Source organism: Leucopleurus acutus, assembly GCF_964270905.1.
Source record: "Leucopleurus acutus genome assembly, chromosome: 2".
In the NCBI taxonomy this organism is placed as follows: Eukaryota; Metazoa; Chordata; class Mammalia; order Artiodactyla; family Delphinidae; genus Leucopleurus; species Leucopleurus acutus.
In genome coordinates, this window is record NC_139143.1 from 138,544,077 (window position 1) to 138,562,764 (window position 18,688).

Sequence of the window (18,688 nt, forward strand, 5' to 3'; positions counted from 1 at the left end):
TGCTAAATTTACTGATTAATTTTCTAATTTTCAAGCTTTGTATATTCATTTGGATTTTACTATGTATATAGTTGTGTTGTCTGTGAATAAAGATGGTTTACTTTACCCTTTCCACATTTTATAACTTGTTTTTTTTTCCTTCCCTCATTGCACTGGCTAGGACGCCAGTACAATGTTGGATAGAAATGGTGAAAATGGGCATATTTGCATTGTTCCTAAACTCAGGAGAAAAGCACTCAACATTTCACATTTAAGTGTGAAGTTAGCTGTTGGATTTCTGTAGACTCCTTTTATTGAAATAAGGAAATTCTCTTCTATTCTTAGTTTGCTGAGAATTTTTATCATGAATGGGTATTAAATGTGTCTCCCGGATTCACCTAGATAAGTCTATGGTTTTTTTCTCTTTATTTGGTTAACTAGGTGAGTTACAAGGATTGATTTTCAAATTTTAAACCAACCTGGCTTTCCTGAAATAAAGCCCACTTAGTCATGATGTACTATCCCTTTTTATATATCAGTGGGTTCAATTTGCTAATATTTTGGTTAGGATTTATACATTTCAGATTTAAGAGGTACTGACCTATAATTTTCCTTTCTTGTAATGATCTCTGATTTTAGAATCAGAGTTTGGAAGTTTGGTAGCATACTCACTGTCTCTATTTATTGGAAGAGTTTGAATGCCTTTCTAAAAAAGATTTTATTTGAAGTAAATTTAGATTTTTAAAAGAGTTGTAAAGTTAGTTGAATACCTTCAAAATTCAACTTTATTAAAGTGTAATTTACATTCAATAAAATGCATAGGTTGAGTACAGATTGATGAGTTTTAATAAAAGCAGACCCCTGCATAACCATAAGCCCAAACAAGATACAGAATATTTTCATTAGTCCTGAAAGTTCCCTACTGCCCCTTCCCAGTCAATCTCCCTTGACACTTTGGGTAATCACTGATCCAATCTCTATCACCATAGATTAGTTTTGCCTGTCCTAGAACTTCATATACATTGAATTGTGCAGCACGTACTCTTTTATAACTCTGGTTTTTTTTTTTTCTCAACATAATGTCTGCATTATTATTCCATGTTGTTGCACGTATCAACAGTTCTATTGCTGAGAGTATTCAATTTATAACTATAACACAATTTATTTATATATTCGACTGTTGAATATATAATGTTCAACTGTTGAATATATAATGTTGATTGTTGATGGACATTTTAGTTGTTTTCAGTTTGGGATATTATGAATAAAGCTCCTATGAACATTTGTGTGCAAGTCTTTTGGTGAATATATACTTTCATTTCTCTAAGATAAATACTTTAGGAGTGGGTTAGAGGGCAGGCGAATGTTTGACATTATAAGAAACTGCTAAACTGTTTTCCAGACTGGCTGTGGGCGTGTCAAATGGTACAACAATGCACACAGCAACGTAGGAGAGCTACAGTGCAATCACAGCCTCATCCATAACTGGGATTGTTAGTTTCAGCCAGTGGTGTGATCTTCCAATCTCTCCCATCTCAGTAAGTCACCGCAGTACCCATCCAGTTCAAACTACAATCTAGTAATAACCCTTGGTTCCACTTTCTCTCATTCCCCACATCAATCAAACTAAGTCTTGAATCCATCCAATTCATCCACTTATCTCCCTCTCCATATCTATGTCCTCAGCCCTAGCTCATAACACCCCACCTCTCCCCTGGTCTACTAAAATAACCCAATAATTCTTCTCCTTGCTTCCGCCTTAGATCCTTCACAATTGATTCCCCACATCGCAGTTAAAGTAGTCCTTTTAAAATGTAAATCTGATTATGTCTTTCCCCTTCTTAAAAGCTGTCCAGCTGTGTCCCGATTCCCACTGAAAGGTTAATGAAATGCAAATTCCTTACCTGGTTTATAAAGCTCTAAGTGATCTGGCCCTGTCTACATCTCTTACTCTATCTCCTACCCATCTCTTCTTTCCCCCTTGCTGTGTTCCAGCTGCATTGGCCTTCTTTCGGAGCCTCTAACACACCACTCTCACATCCAACTTAGAATCAATACCCTAGTTACTCCCTCTGCCCTGAATCTCACTGTACCTGTTAAAACATCACTCTCTCCCAACTTTTCACCCCCCTTTTTTCCTTTCATTGTCACGAATCTCGATTTTTCAAGATAACACCATTTACAAGTTTATCTCACCATGGCTCTCGAGTTGTTTCTGACTAAAGTTATAGTTAAAGTCTTTCTCCCAGACCCCAGATTTTATTATCCTGTGATCAGTGCTGGATCCTTATGGTGCCGTCTGGTTACCTTGCTGCCTGTCTGATGAGGGACTCATTGCCCCAGACAAAGAACCAAAGGGCCAAAGTTTTCTCCCTGTAATGGGATTTGCCCTTCCTCCTGCTCCTGCCTGAGACAGACCCCACCACTGCTACTGGCTGGTCTTCATCTGAGTGCTAGGGGACAGACAAGGTCAACGTTCTTCCTGTCAGGTCCCAATTAATCATTCTGTCGGTTTTTCTGGGTCTTCTAATTCTTAGCTTCTAACACTTCCAGACACAGAGCCCCTTGACATAACATTGTCTCACATTCTGGGACAGAGCCCCGATCTGAGGGTTCCTTTTGATTTCAGTCCTTTGGGAACATTTTACTATTATAAATCCACTAAGAGGATCCTTGTTTTGGAGCATGTATAGTATAAAACCAAGATAGATCAAGTATTATGTCAACACTAGTAAGCTGGCTGTTTTCTGCATCTGACTAACTATCAAAATAAGGCTGATGGAAGTGCTAGAGAAGCTGAATGCTGCAGAACCTACACCTTGTCCAGGTGTTCAAGGCTGAATTGATGTCACATTGTCAGGTGGTCTCCCAAGTGTACAATGGCTTTAGCCCTAACTCTCACCATTTTCCTCCAGGACTTTATCGTCTCCTAAATTGCTTGGATTTTTGTGATCTATAATGGTTGGATCTATAATGTAGACAACATTTTTTTTCCTTTTCAGAAATAAAAACTAAAAGAATAGGCAACTAACATAGTTACATCAATTTTAATTCAATAGACTAGAAAGAATTCAAGATTCTCCATATTCTTCCTGAAAACGTCATTTTTAAAAGGTATTGGAAGGGAAAATATATTTAAATGAAAAATATTTTTTCTAAGTTAAAAAAATGAAAATACAATTATGATAGAAAACACAGGTTAAATCAATAGTTCTTTTAGTGTATAAATTGGCCAAAAATTATATAAAGAAAAACTTACCTGTTAAATTTATCTGGCTCTTTAGGTGACTCAGAGCTGTCATCTTTTGCTGTAAAGAAAAATATGAAAAGATTCTGGTTTACTCGGAAGACTGAATATATGGCCTTATGTGCATTCTTTCTGAAGCCTCAATAAGATGGTAAGAAAGGAATAAAAATAAAGTATAAAACCTCAAGGAGCGCAAAAGAAAGATGGCAAGAAAAATTTTCAAGATGGAAAGCAGATGTCAAGTGGTAACTATCTTAACAGGCCATAGAAACTTGAAACCTAATGACCTGATGAGGGGAGGCCAATAAAAAGCAAGCAGATTTACACTTCAGAACTTGAGAAACACTCAGGAATTGGAGGTACCAGAGACCTCTGAAAACTGACAGGTATAGCATGGACCCCAAAGACATAGCCTTCATCCTATGCAACCAGAAGACCACCACTGCCCAGGCAGGAGGGAGTATGCCTAATTCTGGAGAAACTGAACCAGAGAGATTCAGGAGATAGCAGAACAAGAGTATGGTAAGCAACTGAAGGCAGGGAATAAATCAAATAAATCGTATTGGATAAGAAAGGTTCCTTATTCTCACTCTCTGGCTAGCTCCTAGAGTGTAAGTAGTTAACATCTCTCTCTTCAGGCATAAGACTGGAGGATGTGTCTCAGAAAAAATAGTCAAGCCTAGCTAAAGGTAAGGTCAGGTCTCCACTGAATAACCCTATAATGAAACAAAACCATCAACAAGTCCAATCTGTATCCAAAATTTCCAACCTTTTCAATGAATGATTTTCTTTTTTTTTTTTAAACATCTTTATTGGAGTATAATTGCTTTACAATGGTATGTTAGTTTCAGCTTCACAACAAAATGAATCAGTTATATATACATATGTTCCCATATCTCTTCCCGCTTGCGTCTCCCTCCCTCCCACCCTCCCTATCCCACCCCTCCAGGCGGTCACAAAGCACCGAGCTGATCTCCCTGTGCTATGCGGCTGCTTCCCACTAGCTATCTACCTTACGTTTGGTAGTGTATATATGTCCATGCCTCTTTATTGCTTTGTCACCGTTTACCCTTCCCCCTCCCCATAGTCTCAAGTCCATTCTCTAGTAAGTCTGTGTCTTTATTCCTGTTTCACCCCTAGGTTTTTCATGACATTTTTTTTTCTTAAATTCCATATATATGTGTTAGCATACGGTATTTGTCTCTCTCTTTCTGACTTACTTCACTCTGTATGACAGACTCTAGGTCTATCCACCTCATTACAAATAGCTCAATTTCGTTTCTTTTTATGGCTGAATAATATTCCATTGTATATATGTGCCACATCTTCTTTATCCATTCATCCGATGATGGACACTTAGGTTGTTTCCATCTCTGGGCTATTGTAAATAGAGCTGCAATGAACATTTTGGTACATGACTCTTTTTGAATTATGGTTTTCTCAGGGTATATGCCCAGTAGTGGGATTGCTGGGTCATATGGTAGTTCTATTTGTAGCTTTTTAAGGAACCTCCATACTGTTCTCCACAGTGGCTGTATCAATTTACATTCCCACCAACAGTGTAAGAGGGTTCCCTGTTCTCCACACCCTCTCCAGCATTTATTGTTTCTAGATTTTTTGATGATGGCCATTCTGACTGGTGTGAGATGATATCTCATTGTAGTTTTGATTTGCATTTCTCTAATGATTAGTGATGTTGAGCATTCTTTCATGTGTTTGTTGGCACTCTGTATATCTTCCAAATCGGAAAAGAAGAAGTAAAGCTGTCACTGTTTGCAGATGACATGATACTATACATAGAGAATCCTAAAGATGCTACCAGAAAACTACTAGAGCTAATCAATGAATTTGGTAAAGTAGCAGGTTACAAAATTAATGCACAGAAATCTTTGGCATTCCTATACACTAAGGATGAAAAATCTGAAAGTGAAATCAAGAAAACACTCCCATTTACCATTGCAACAAAAGAATAAAATACCTAGGAATAAACCTACCTAAGGAGACAAAAGACCTGTATGCAGAAAATTATAAGACACTGATGAAAGAAATTAAAGATGATACAAATAGATGGAGAGATATACCATGTTCTTGGATTGGAAGAATCAACATTGTGAAAATGACTCTACTACCCAAAGCAATCTACAGATTCAATGCAATCCCTATGAAACTACCACTGGCATTTTTCACAGAACTAGAACAAAATATTTCACAATTTGTATGGAAACACAAAAGACCCCGAATAGCCAAAGTAATCTTGAGAACGAAAAATGGAGCTGGAGGAATCAGGCTTCCTGACTTCAGACTATACTACAAAGCTACAGTAATCAAGACAGTATGGTACTGGCACAAAAACAGAAATATAGATCAATGGAACAGGATAGAAAGCCCAGAGATAAACCCACGCACATATGGTCACCTTATCTTTGACAAAGGAGGCAGAAATGTACAGTGGAGAAAGGACAGCCTATTCAATAAGTGGTGCTGGGAAAACTGGACAGCTACATGTAAAAGTATGAGATTAGATCACTCCCTAACACCATACATAAAAATAAGCTCAAAATGGATTAAAGACCTAAATGTAAGGCCAGAAACTATCAAACTCTTAGAGGAAAACATAGGCAGAACACTCTATGACATAAATCACAGCAAGGTCCTTTTTGACCCACCTCCTAGAGAAATGGAAATAAAAACAAAAGTAAACAAATGGGACCTAATGAAACTTAAAAGCTTTTGCGCAGCAAAGGAAACCATAAAGAAGACCAAAAGACAACCCTCAGAATGGGAGAAAATATTTGCAAATGAAGCAACTGACAAAGGATTAATCTCCAAAATTTATAAGCAGCTCATGCAGCTTAATAACAAAAAAACAAACAACCCAATCCAAAAATGGGCAGAAGACCTAAATAGACATTTCTTCAATGAATGATTTTCATTCATCGTGTGTCCATCATACAGATACATAGTCAAAGATCAGTAGATATCTGAGTAAAGTTATTATCATGAAGGATGACAACCAAAACAAATAAGCAGGAAGAAAATAGGAACTAGGAACATACTTTTCTGGACATTTTCCAGAATACAGAACAGAAAAACAAAGAGATGGATAATAGGAGAAAATAGATTTTAAAAAATCAGAGTAACAGATCAGTAGATCCCACGTCTAAATCTTTGGAGATTTAGAAGAGAGAACAGGGAAACTGGAGGGGACAGGTATTATAAAAGAAATCATATAAGAAAAAAGTCCAGAACTAAAGAATTAGAGTTTGAGATTTAAACAGCCTATGAAATGCCCTACATGATGAATGAGGAGGAAAAACATTTTCAGACTAAAGTTTAACCAAATTATGAACATATGAGAGTGGAAAAAATACATTTTTACGCATGTGAAGTAATAAAAGATTTAGCTTTCATGTACTTGGAAGCTCCTGGAGGAAGTGTTCCAACAAAATGAAGGAGCAAACCAACCAAGAGGAAAAGGAGGGATCAAGCAAGAGCTCCAATCCAAGAGGCAGACCAAAAGGTCACTCCAGGATCCCTACGAGAGAACTGCCAATTCAGAAAAGGAGGAGGCGCATGAGTGCCTCAGCAAAGACGTCTTCCAGGGGAAAAAAATGAAACTGACTGAATACCTGGTGTGTGTGTTTTGTTTGTTTTTTTGTTTGTCTTTACAGCTCTGTCAGAAAGCTTAGGGGAAAAATAAATGGTAGATATTTTTAAAAAGAACAAATAAAAATCCAGAAAACAAAAACAAGGGAATGAAAACACAGGCCATTTGTACAAGAAAAATAATCATTCGTGGCTCACCTATGACGAATATTTACTAAGTCATATCAATGTAAACGAACAATACTAGGAGAATGGGGGAGAGAAAACGTGAGTGGAAATGGCACATAAAAACTAAATCTTTATCTCTCAGAAGAAGCCCATAAGTAATATCTAAACTGAAAACCCCAGAAATTTAGTACAGAATAAATTTAGAAATATAGTGGTGAATTCCAAAAGAAACAGATAAACGTGTTGAAAGCTGTTGGTACCTTGTCGGGGTGGGGACGGCTCTCAGCCATGGAAGCTGTGGCTTCCAAGGTCTGCTATATTTCCTTAAAAACCGATTGGTGTTATCTGTCCTTTAAAGCTATGCACAAATATTTCTTTGATAGAAAATAAATACTTAACATCTTTAGCAGAGACATTGCTGAAAAGTTCCTGGAACATCTGGTGCAGTGAAATACAAAAAAGGACAAAAGAGGTCTGTAACTCCAGCAAACAGATTCATACAGGCCATCCTGTTAAAGTCAGGTTTTCCACATCTCCTGACATCTGTAGACAGCAGAATATCTGGAGTAATACTGTAATCACCAACAACAAAACTGGCTCTGAATGATGGTGCTAAAGCTCATGTTCTTTAATGAGAAGCTACTGGACTAAATTTCTCTTTCTCCTGACATCAAGAAAGAATCTTTTCCAAAGGAAAGGGTATTCCTACACCTAACAACCAGTACTCCCTTTAAGAGAAAAAAAACCCAACACCTGAAATCCTACGAGACATCACCTGCTTCAATTGTAGAAACAAGTTCCTCTAAAATTGTTCTATTAAGAGAACTTTAAAAAAAAAGTGAACAAATTGAGAACTTAAATTGAAGAAGAATCAAATGCTTATCACAACATCTTCCTAATTGCAAGGAGGATGGGATGGATTTGCACAATCATCAGGGTTTTTTTAAAAGTACCTAATGTGAATTAGTTGTATAATCTCCCTAATATTTTTATAATTCTTCTCTATTCTTGTATTTTGACTGTCATAATATCTGTCAGTAATTATATTATAGTTTTTTTTTTTTTTTTGCAGTACACGGGCCTCTCACTGGTGTGGCTTCTCCCGTTGCAGAGCACAGGCTCCGGACGCGCAGGCTCAGCGGCCATGGCTCACGGGCCTAGCCTGTCCCAGGCAGTCTGGTATGTGTGAGCACCCAAACTATAAGTAAGGGAGTCAGGGTCCAGACCACAAGGAGAAGAGGCTTGCAGGACATGGGAAGGTCATGAGGACCTCCACCAATCGTTTTTTTTTTTTTTTTTTGTCTGTGTCGGGTCTTCACTGCTGCACACAGGGTTCCTCTAGTTGTGGTGAGTGGGGGCTTATTCTTCGTTGTGCTGCATGTGCTTCTCATTGCGGTGGCTTCTCTTGTTGCGGAGCATGGGCTCTAAGAGTGTGGGCTTCAGTCGTTGTGGCTCTCGGGCTCTAGAGCGCAGGCTCAGTAGTTGTGTCACACAGGCTTAGTTGCTCCGCCGCATGTGGGATCTTCCCGGACCAGGGATCGAACCCATGTCCCCTGCATTGGCTGGCGGATTCCCAACCACTGCGCCACCAGGGAAGCCCCCACCAATCGGGTTTGAACTCAGAGTTTGTGCATTCTTGTCAACACGCCAAGGAAAAGGCTGGTATTCCAGAGAAGGGCCCACCTAACCAGCGTCGGGCAAGTTATCATTTCGCACATGCTTGGTAGAAGGGCACTTGCTTTTCACATTAAGCTTGTGTTCAAATAGCTTCCTAAGAATTTTTCATAGACTAAAGGTCTGCTATGAAGTCAGGTCTCTTCTCTTCAGTACTTGGAAATTTTAATTCTTTGATCCCACATGAATGACTTTATGTTCACCTCATTAAATTGGAGGCACGGGGCGGGGGGTGGGGGGTGGGGAGGGCGGCAGGGGGAATGCCCAGGGTGGATCTCTGGCCCTGCAGCTTGCTGTGTGTGGCCTTGGGCTAATCCCTTCATCACCATCCTCAGCTGCCTCAGGGGAAGAGGCTAAGGATCAGATGAATAAATGTATGTGAAAGCATTCTGTAAACTATGAAGTAAAATCAGGATCTAAATTTATGGGGTTTTTTTTGCGGTACACGGGCCTCTCCCGCAGCAGAGCACAGGCTCCGGACGCACAGGCTCAGCAGCCATGGCTCACGGGCCCAGCCGCTCCGCAGCATGTGGGATCCTCCCGGACCGGGGCACGAACCCGTGTCCCCTGCATCGGCAGGCGGACTCTCAACCACTGCGCCACCAGGGACGCCCTTTATGTGTATTTTTTCATTCATTCAATCTACAAATTTTTATTCAATACTTATAGCCAGAGACTGCTACCTGGGCACTGAGGATATTGCTGTAGCCGAAAATTAATGCCTACGGATATGATACAATTACCTGCCTCTTGAGTTTCTCATGTATACAAGTAACTATCTGTTCCACTTTTGTGTTATCCAAAAATGGGATAATTTCTCCTTTGCATTTTCCAGACCTTCTTATTAATATATTAAACGTACATGAAAGCTGATTCTTGCAGCACTGTAGTGGAGACCTTTTCTTTTCAAAGTTGTTACAGGAAATTAATTCTCATTGGATGCAGTTTTTCACAGAAAACCACATGGTACTATGCTACCATCTAAGTTAGAGTGAACGCATTTTTCTGCACTTCATTTCCCACCACAGCAGCTGCCTCTGCTGTATCACGGCACTCTTTCCCTATGAAGCACAGAAAATCATTTTCTTCCTGGCACTATAGGTACCACTCCAGTCCTGCTGTGATGGCAGGCAAGCTGAAAACGATTTGCTGTCTTGGATTCCCACATATTTCACCAACACAAATAAAGCATATAGTGAAAACCTACCAAAGCACTATTTGCTTTGTCACTCATTTGTTGGGTGATTTGGCAACGTGGACAGCTTTCCTGTCTGGTTTGTTGGCAAAGCAGGAGGATTGAAAGGAGTGAAGGGTGATGTCAGCCTGAGAGAAAAGAAGAAAAGGAAGGGCCAATTTGTCTTGAAGTTTCTTCTCATCCTTCTCTCTGCAGGGCAAAACCAAAGTCACTTACCATAGAAAATTCTTTAAAACCAGTTTTAGAATTTGCATTCACCAGAATATGGACATAGCTTTGTACAGAATATTTCTGTGTAATGACAGTATTGTAGTGCATGACAGAAGGGATACATGTCATTCATTTGCTCATTCCACAAACACTTCCTGAGTGCAGAGGACACAGGGGGGGATGCTACAGTATTCTGGTTGGTCAGAAATATGATCAGAGTGAAGCGGTACCATTCCTCTGTGGACAAACCAGCCTCAAAACTGTCAGGGAATTTTGAGGAACTCCGCGACAATCATGACATATTTGAAGATACTGGAAAAGATGCCTGATCAATATTGCATCTGACCCAGATGCCCTGTGGAGGAGGACTTGAACTTGGCCACAAACTGTACAGACCTGACTAATGGGCTGGCAGGTTCTAGAAGGGGATGGAAGAAGAGATCGTGGACATCTAATGGAGAGAAAAAGCACAAGAGACATCAGTTTGGCAGAGTGTGTCTGAACAGCGAGTCCTGCTGATTGGGGAGCTAATAATGCCAGTTACTGTGTGAGGCTGCTGTGCACTGCTGAAAGGAGGGGCAGAATGTAAAGGAAAGAGCTATGTCACTAGGATCCCAACCTTCACTTGTGGCAAACACCCCTGGGCATAAGGAGCCAACAGCATTGCTCTGCTAACTGCAGAGAGAGCACAGGAGCAGTAGAGGCGATGGAATTAAGAGTCAAGAAAAGGTTCCTGGCAGGATGAGAGGGAGCAGACCAACGGTATCAGGAAAACATTGGTCAATAGAGCAGAAAGACTGAAAAGGCTCAGATGTCATTTCCACATGGATTCTTTGAAGGAATACCTGGAGGAAGAACTCTCCAGAAAGAAAAATGCTGAAAGCTTTCCTAATCAAGGGGAAAGGAGTCCCAGATCAGTAAGATCTGGGGGGTGCTAAAGGTGAAGTCTGAGAAATATCCGTTACAGATCAGAGAGTTAAAACTGATGTCATACCTTTATGATGGGTAGACTAGTTTTGATCAGCACCATTCACCCATATGACCATTACTTTTATTTATTTATGTATTTATTTTTGCAGTACGCGGGCCTCTCACTGTTGTGGCCTTTCCCGTTGCGGAGCACAGGCTCCAGATGTGCAGGCTCAGCGGCCATGGCTCACGGGCCCAGCCACTCCGCGGCATGTGGGATCCCCCCAGACCGGGGCACGAACCCGTGTCCCCCGCATTGGCAGGCAGACCCCTCAACCATTGCGCCACCAGGGAGGCCCGACCATTACTTTTAAAGATACTAAGCCTATGATTTTTGGTAATCTTTTAAAAAGGACCACACTAAACCAGCCAGAGAAAGACAAATATCTTATGATATTGCTTATATGTTGAATCTAAAAAAAATGATAGAAATGAACTTACATACAAAACAGAAATAGACCCACAGACATAGAAAACAAACTTATGGTTACCAAAGGGGAAAGGGGGCGGGCAGGGGTAAATTAGGAGTTTGGGATTAATATGTACACACTACTATATATAAAACAGACAACAAGGACCTACTGTATAGCACAGGGAACTCTACTCAATATTTTGTAATAACCTATAAGGGAAAAGAGTCTGAAAAAACAGATATATAAAATAGATATATATGTATGTATAACTGAATCACTTTGCTGTACACCTGAAACTAACACAACGTTGTAAATCAACTATTCTTCAATTAGGAAAAAAAAGGGATCACACTGATGGATTTGAAAAAGAGGTACAGTAGGAGAGATCCTAGTATGACTTCATTACTGAAAATGGATACAGAAAATATTGCCGTATACAAGTTACTTGCTAGATCATTTACTTGGTATAAATAATTAATAACTGGCAAATAACAATAAGTAGGCACTTCTTACATTGTAATGGCTGGTGGAAACGTCTTCGAATTATTTGCCTGTACAGAGTTTCATCTTTATTCAGTATATGGGCTGCTTCCAAATTCACTGGATTTTCCAGCACTGGATTAGAAAGCATAACCTATAGGAAAACATATAGAACACAGAGTTTTTAAAGTAACTTTTTTCTTAGAGCAAAAAGACAAACCAATACATACAACATTCAAGAAGCATTCATTAAATGCCTACAATGTATCCACCTGGAGATAGAGACAAAGACAAAAGAGACATGGTCCCTACTCTCAAGAAACACTTGATCTATCTTGGTTTTATACTGTACATTCATGAGCCAAACATTAGGATCAAAGCAAGTTACAAGTTCCTTCCTGTAACTTATTTCTTCCTATCACATAAATTGAAATTGATTTTTTATGGAAAGGGAAGTAAACATTAGAAAACATTGAAACATTTCCATTAAAAATACATTACATTTTAACATGAGATCATATTTAGATCGTGAATAAACAAACACATGTATTAAAAACTTGCATGCAATTCAATATCCCTCCAGATCACTGAATACTTAACTTGGTATCTGTAGTAGTTTTCTATTGCTGCTATAACAAATTACCACAAATTTAGCAACTAAATCAACACAAATTTATTATCTCACATTTCTACAAGTAGGAAGTCAAGGTTGATTGGGCTGGTTTTTCTCTTCCAGACTGAACAAGACTGAAATCAAGTCGTCGATTGGCTGGGCTCTTACCAGAGGCTCTGGGAAGAACATGCCTCCCAACTCATTCAGGCTGTCTGTTCGCTGAATTCAGTTCCTGACTTCAGTATTTGTAAGACTGAGTTTCCCGTTTCTTCCCTGGTGATTAACTGGGGGCTACCCTCAACCCTGAGATGTCTCTCGCCAGTCCTTACACTTGGACCCCTACGTGTCAGAGGCAAAGGTGTGAAAAATCCTTCTCGTGTTTGCTCCCCTCCTGTCATATCCTTTCTCCGTCTTTACTGTATTTCTCTGAGTGACTCTTCTGTCTTCCTTTTCTGTTGTTAAGAGCTCATGGGATTACTTTGGGCCCCCTGCATATTTCAGGAATAACCTTTCTATTTTAAGGTGAGCTGATTAGTAACCATAGTTCCATCTGCAAAGTTCCTTCAGACCTAGATCAGTGTTTGACTGAGTAACCAGAGAATGGGAGTCTTGGGGGACATCTTCAAAATTCTGCCTACAATAGTATTTGCACATCTGGACGAAATAGGTGACCAGTAGTAACTAAAACTTAATAGTTCTGCTAGACCATGATCTTGTTAATCTGGCATCTCAAAATTAATATTAGCCCAAATTTGAAAAATTTATTCAATAATTCAGTATACTGAATCTTACGTTATAACATACAAAATAGATAATAAAATATAGCCAAGAGAACAACTACCAGAATGTCTTAAGTGTAGCTACAGGTCAGAGTGGATTACTGTGGCTTAAGAGTCATGGAAATGATAGCAATCTTTCTCTAATAAAAGCAGTAATCTGACATCTGATATTTCAAAACCAACAAGAATTTTCTGCTGGTTTTTTTTTTTTTTCTATTTGGAAAACACATTGGGCTATATTTCCCAGAATATTATAATTGCTTAAATAAGGATTGCACTATATCTTTCAAAGTGGGTGGGAAGCAGATGAAACTTTTCTTCAAGAGCGAGCTTTTGCTCTTTGGCTGGAGAGATAATCTTACTCAGAGAGGCACATCTGGTAAAGTTTACTCAATAGTCTTTGCATTGACCACTGTGCCTAAGACCTTTTCATATAATATACACACAAGCTATTAAGTATATTTAATGATTTTTTAAGAACTAGAATGTAAGGAATGATTAAAATATACAAATCAGACACCCTGCTAAAATAGTAAAAAAATAAAATAACAGTCCAACTTTTAAAGTCACCATGTGATAGTATGAAATAATATAAAAAGCCATCTGGAGGATAAATACAAACATCTGAAGCATCAATAAACAACTGTACCAGTGGGTACATGTTGTAATATCCAATTAGTTATAGCCCATGAAATTGGAATTTCTTCTGTGGATGAGTGTTGGTACTTACTTTTTCATTGTATATGAAAGTACAAGTTTTCAAAGAAATCAAGATTATAAAAATTTTCGGAGGAGATGATTAGCATATTTAGACTTTAAAATATTATAAACACCATTTCAAGTACCACCCCCTTGTATAACAATGTGATAATTATAAATGTGTCTCACCTGTTATTCAAAAGGTAGTAGTCAGAAAGCAATCTCAATTTAAATTACTTAAATAAAATGAATAACTCAGTTCCTCAGTTACAGTAGCCACATTTCAAGTGCTCAGTAGAACATGAGACTAGAGGCTACTATATCGGACAGCACAGATATTGAACATTTCCGTAAGCACGGAAAGTTCTATTGGGCAGCACTGACCTTCAAAGTACTATTAAATAGCCATTAAAATATTAATTGTAGCAATCTGGAATTACTTGAGATAAAATGTTAAGTGAAAAAGAAATAGGCTATATAATTAGAACATATATACCATCATTGCAACGATGTAAAAATTCAGATTTGTTGCTTCAATCATGTTACTTAGTACCTATCACACAAAGTAGACTTGTTTCCTGACCTCAGGGAGCTTACAGTCCAACAGGGGAAGACAGATAAGGAAACAGTATATGCGTTAGAGCATTATAGCGCTCTCATAGAGATTTGCTTAGGGTACCACTTTGCAAAGAAAACCTCCTTCCTGCCAAAACCAAAGCCATCAATTTCACCTAGGAAAGGAAATCAGGAAAGGCATTGCAGAGGAGGGCTCTATTGACCCGACTCTTACAATGTGAGCAGCTGCTTGCTGAACAGACTGAGAAAGAGGGAATAAAATGGGCTGCTAGTCAGATGCGGAACTGGACTGAGCACTTTTTAAAGTGCAAGAATGACTTAGGTTTGCAACTTTAGAGTTTAGAACTCTATAAATGCTTTTTAACATGAATTGAACCAAGCACTGTGAGTGGGGAAAAAAAAAAAAAAAGAAGATATCAATATATCAATAGGAGCGGGATCCCACAGTGTGTTTGGGAGAGTTAAGGCCGAGGTGTGAGAAGTAGATCATCGTTTGTCAGGCAACAGAATTTGGGCTTGACCCTGCAGGAAATGTGGAACTGAAGATTTAAAACCGAAACACAGGAGACAAAATTAGAAGAAAATGCTAATAACAATAGGGTAAGGAATTTTCTTTATGATTACCAGTGATTTTCTTTTCCTTTCCACTATCTTAAAAATCTTCTCTAATGTGGGCATATTTGTTTTATAAATCTATTTGAAAAATAAAAACAACTGTGTAATCTACTGGCTTTCCATGATGTATTTGGCAACACTTTGTTGTCATTTTGTATTACAGGTTAAAACTAAGAACAATCAAAATATTAACTAGATTTTATTGAATTCTTTGCTTGGACAACTCATGGTTCTAAGTACTTTACATGTTATTTATTCATTTAGTCCTCACAAGTTATATGAGGTAGCTACTAACAGCCCCATTTTACTGATGAAGAAACTGAGGCAATGAGAAGTGAAGAAACTTTTCCAACAGTGCAAAGGTATTCAGTGGCAGAACCAAGATGTGAAGCCAAGCTATCTAAACTTACAGCCCTCAATGTACCTTTTATTAAATTATTCTGCTATTCAAATTTTTCACCATTTCATTCTGGTTTGCCCTCACTCATTACATTCCTGAGAACATTCATTTTTACTATTTTTAAGGCCAATCCTATTTAGGTGGAAGAGACAGGATGACTCAGTTTGAAGGAATCCAGAAGATCAATCACAAATCTCTGCACAACACGCTCACTTACTTCCTCAAAGTTTTTGCTCCAATCTCTCTCCCAGAACATGGCCTGGCACTGCTATATATGCTCAACACATATTTGTAGAATGAATGAATAAATAAATTGAACGTTGAATTTTTAAAAATATTAAATTTTACTCAGCATACTAAGATGACTAGACAGAAAGTTAATGATTAGTTTTATTTTATTTTCAAAAACAAGAAATGGGAGAGATGAAATTTGTGTTATAATTCTATGTTACAGAGAAAATTCAATTAAGCCAGAATACTTTATCTCCAGGTATTCCAGATGATCAAAATTTAATAGTTTATCTCCACATATTATCAATGATAAATAGATAGAATATCGTGGACAGACTCTAGCGGATAGAATCTCGCTGAGCCAGATGTAAGTGGTCAAAGCAAGTGCCACTCAAATCATTTATCTTAGCATTTCAGGATGAGAAGGGAGGCTCTTTGAGGGTGGGGAATAACGCAACACGGAGGCATACTTCTAAAGACCATGGATCTAGGAGGTGAAGGGTGCATTCTAGAAACAGGCATCTACTGAGGAGAGGAGGAAATTCCTGGTTTAATTGTTCACTGGGTTTGATATGAAAGTTTATAAAAGCAGGTCTCTAGTACTGTCAGAAACAAAGGATAAAGCTGAACATTTTACGTTGTAGTCACTTGATTCACCTCTCGGAGGAAGGCAAGGTTCATGAATGTGGAAAGATCCAAAAGGCCTGTTCAACATTATAAAGTGAAGTTAGGAGCCAAAAGCAAACCTAAAACTGTATTTCCAGAGTTGAAACCATCCAAACAGTTCTTTTCTTCTTTTATAAAATACATATTCTTTGGCTGGGAAGGGCCTAATCTATCGATTTCACTTTAAAAATAATCGTCTTTATAATTCAAGTTCCATTTTACAGTCTTGACGTAGAAATGTTATTGATTTATATAAGCTTACTCAAATCCTTTAAACATTTAACTATGCATTGTACATTTTATTCGTTATATTTTTAGTAATTGGGGTAATTAGAAGTATTAAAGACAGCATTATATTAATCTGTTCTTACCTGGAGGGTAAGTAAGATGCTGCTCAATGTATAGCTTCTATTCCACTTATGAGTGTTGTCCAAAAAATCTATACAGGGACGGCCAGTATGTGGGTCTACTATATTAAAATAATACATTAATATTAATACATAAAATTATTATTTAAAACTTATGAACATCAACAGGTCATAGCAAAGTTAGAAAGCAAATGACAAAGCAGGAAAATTATTTGCATTGCATGTGACCGACACTTAATACAGAGCAGCTGTTAGAGCATGGACTTTGGTGTCAGACACACAGATTTGACAGTTGACCCCTCCACTTATCAGCTGTGTGATGTTGAGCAATTAACTTTACCTCTCTAGGTCTCACTTGCTTAGTATATGAAATGGGGATATGATTGAAGTACCTACTTCCACTGAAAAGAATTTAAAAAATAAAGCCCTTAATAGAGTACCTGGCACATAGTGGATCCTCAAAAAATGATAGCTATCATTATTAATAATACTTTTATTAATGTATAAATAATTTTTGTAAATGAATAAGAAAAACATTTATATTCCAATAGAAAAATCTTGCAATAAAAAGGTAAGACCTGGGAAGAAAATTTTAAAAAGGTGAAAAGAGGGGTGTTTGATTTGGTACATTGTATTGTAAACTACAATAATAGTAACAGCGCAATGGACACAAGATTTGAGTGAACAATGCAATAAAAGAATTTAGAAACAAATCCTACTTGGTATTAAAACTATTGTAAGTTACAAGTGAAATTATGACTCAGTGGTGAAAGAAAAGATGATGGTATAGAAAGTTTTGTGCACACTATTCATGGTCCTCCAGTATTTGCTCTCCCTTTCCTCCATTTCTTCTCTCTATAATAAGAAACTTGATGCCTGCCCCATCCCCATTCCCCCATGCGGTTTTAGATGAATACACAGTTGCCCACATTTTCCCAGCCTTTCCTCTAACAAGATGTGGCCGTGTGACTAAGTCTTAATCATGAGACATTGGCAGAAGTAAAGTGTGCACCTTCTGGATCATATTTTCTTAAGGAAGTTGTTCTGCCCTCTTCTCTTTTTCTCTCCCTTTACCACTGGCTGGAAATAGTGACAGAGTAAATGTCTTAGGTCCAGAAATTGAACCCACACACTGAGGATGGCAAAACCTCCCTGCCAGCTTTGTTCCATTATATCAATATATAAATTGGAAAGATATATGAAAGGTTGGCCTATGCCCTAACACAGTTAATTAACTAAGTCAGTACTTGGAAAAAAATACACACACACACACGCACACACACACACACACACACACACGTGTGTGTGTAGTTTTTGGGTTTTTTAATTAAATAGAATTATATTTTACATTTTATTCTTCAAAGTATTTTTTCATTTAATAGTAAATTGTCAACATATTTCTGGACATGTTTATTCAAAAAATATTTGAGCACTAACAATAAGCCAGGTAGTGAAGATTCCAGGGCACAAGAATGACCAAAGAGTAAAGTCTTCATATATCTTCCTTGCTATGTTTAAAAGCAATGTATATAGCTGTAAGATATTTTACTTAAAAATTCCTATATTAACGGACATTGGAGTTATTTCTCTTTTCCTTATTTCCAACATTGTTACTGGAAACAAAATCTTTATTAATTAAGTATTAATAAGAATATTAAGCATATTCTTTATACAGATCCCTAAAGTCTCCACCCCAAAACTATTAGAATTAGTAAATGAATTCGGCAAGGTTGCAGGATAAAAGATTAATATACAGAAATCTATTGCATTTCTATACACTGATGATGAAATATCAGAAAG

General features: G+C 37.9%; 1 protein-coding gene across 1 annotated transcript in view; it reads right to left on the reverse strand.

Moving 5' to 3' along the window:
* The window catches only part of UBE2U (ubiquitin conjugating enzyme E2 U), a gene marked incomplete at both ends in the record, with an annotated part of 42,054 nt that overhangs the window by 11,890 nt on the left and 11,476 nt on the right, over window positions 1–18,688 (reverse strand). The window contains 3 exons of the mRNA XM_082833146.1: window positions 3,239–3,287; window positions 11,975–12,095; window positions 16,892–16,989. Of these exons, the coding sequence (XP_082689272.1) occupies window positions 3,239–3,287; window positions 11,975–12,095; window positions 16,892–16,989 (268 nt within the window). The remainder of the gene's footprint in view (window positions 1–3,238; window positions 3,288–11,974; window positions 12,096–16,891; window positions 16,990–18,688) is intronic.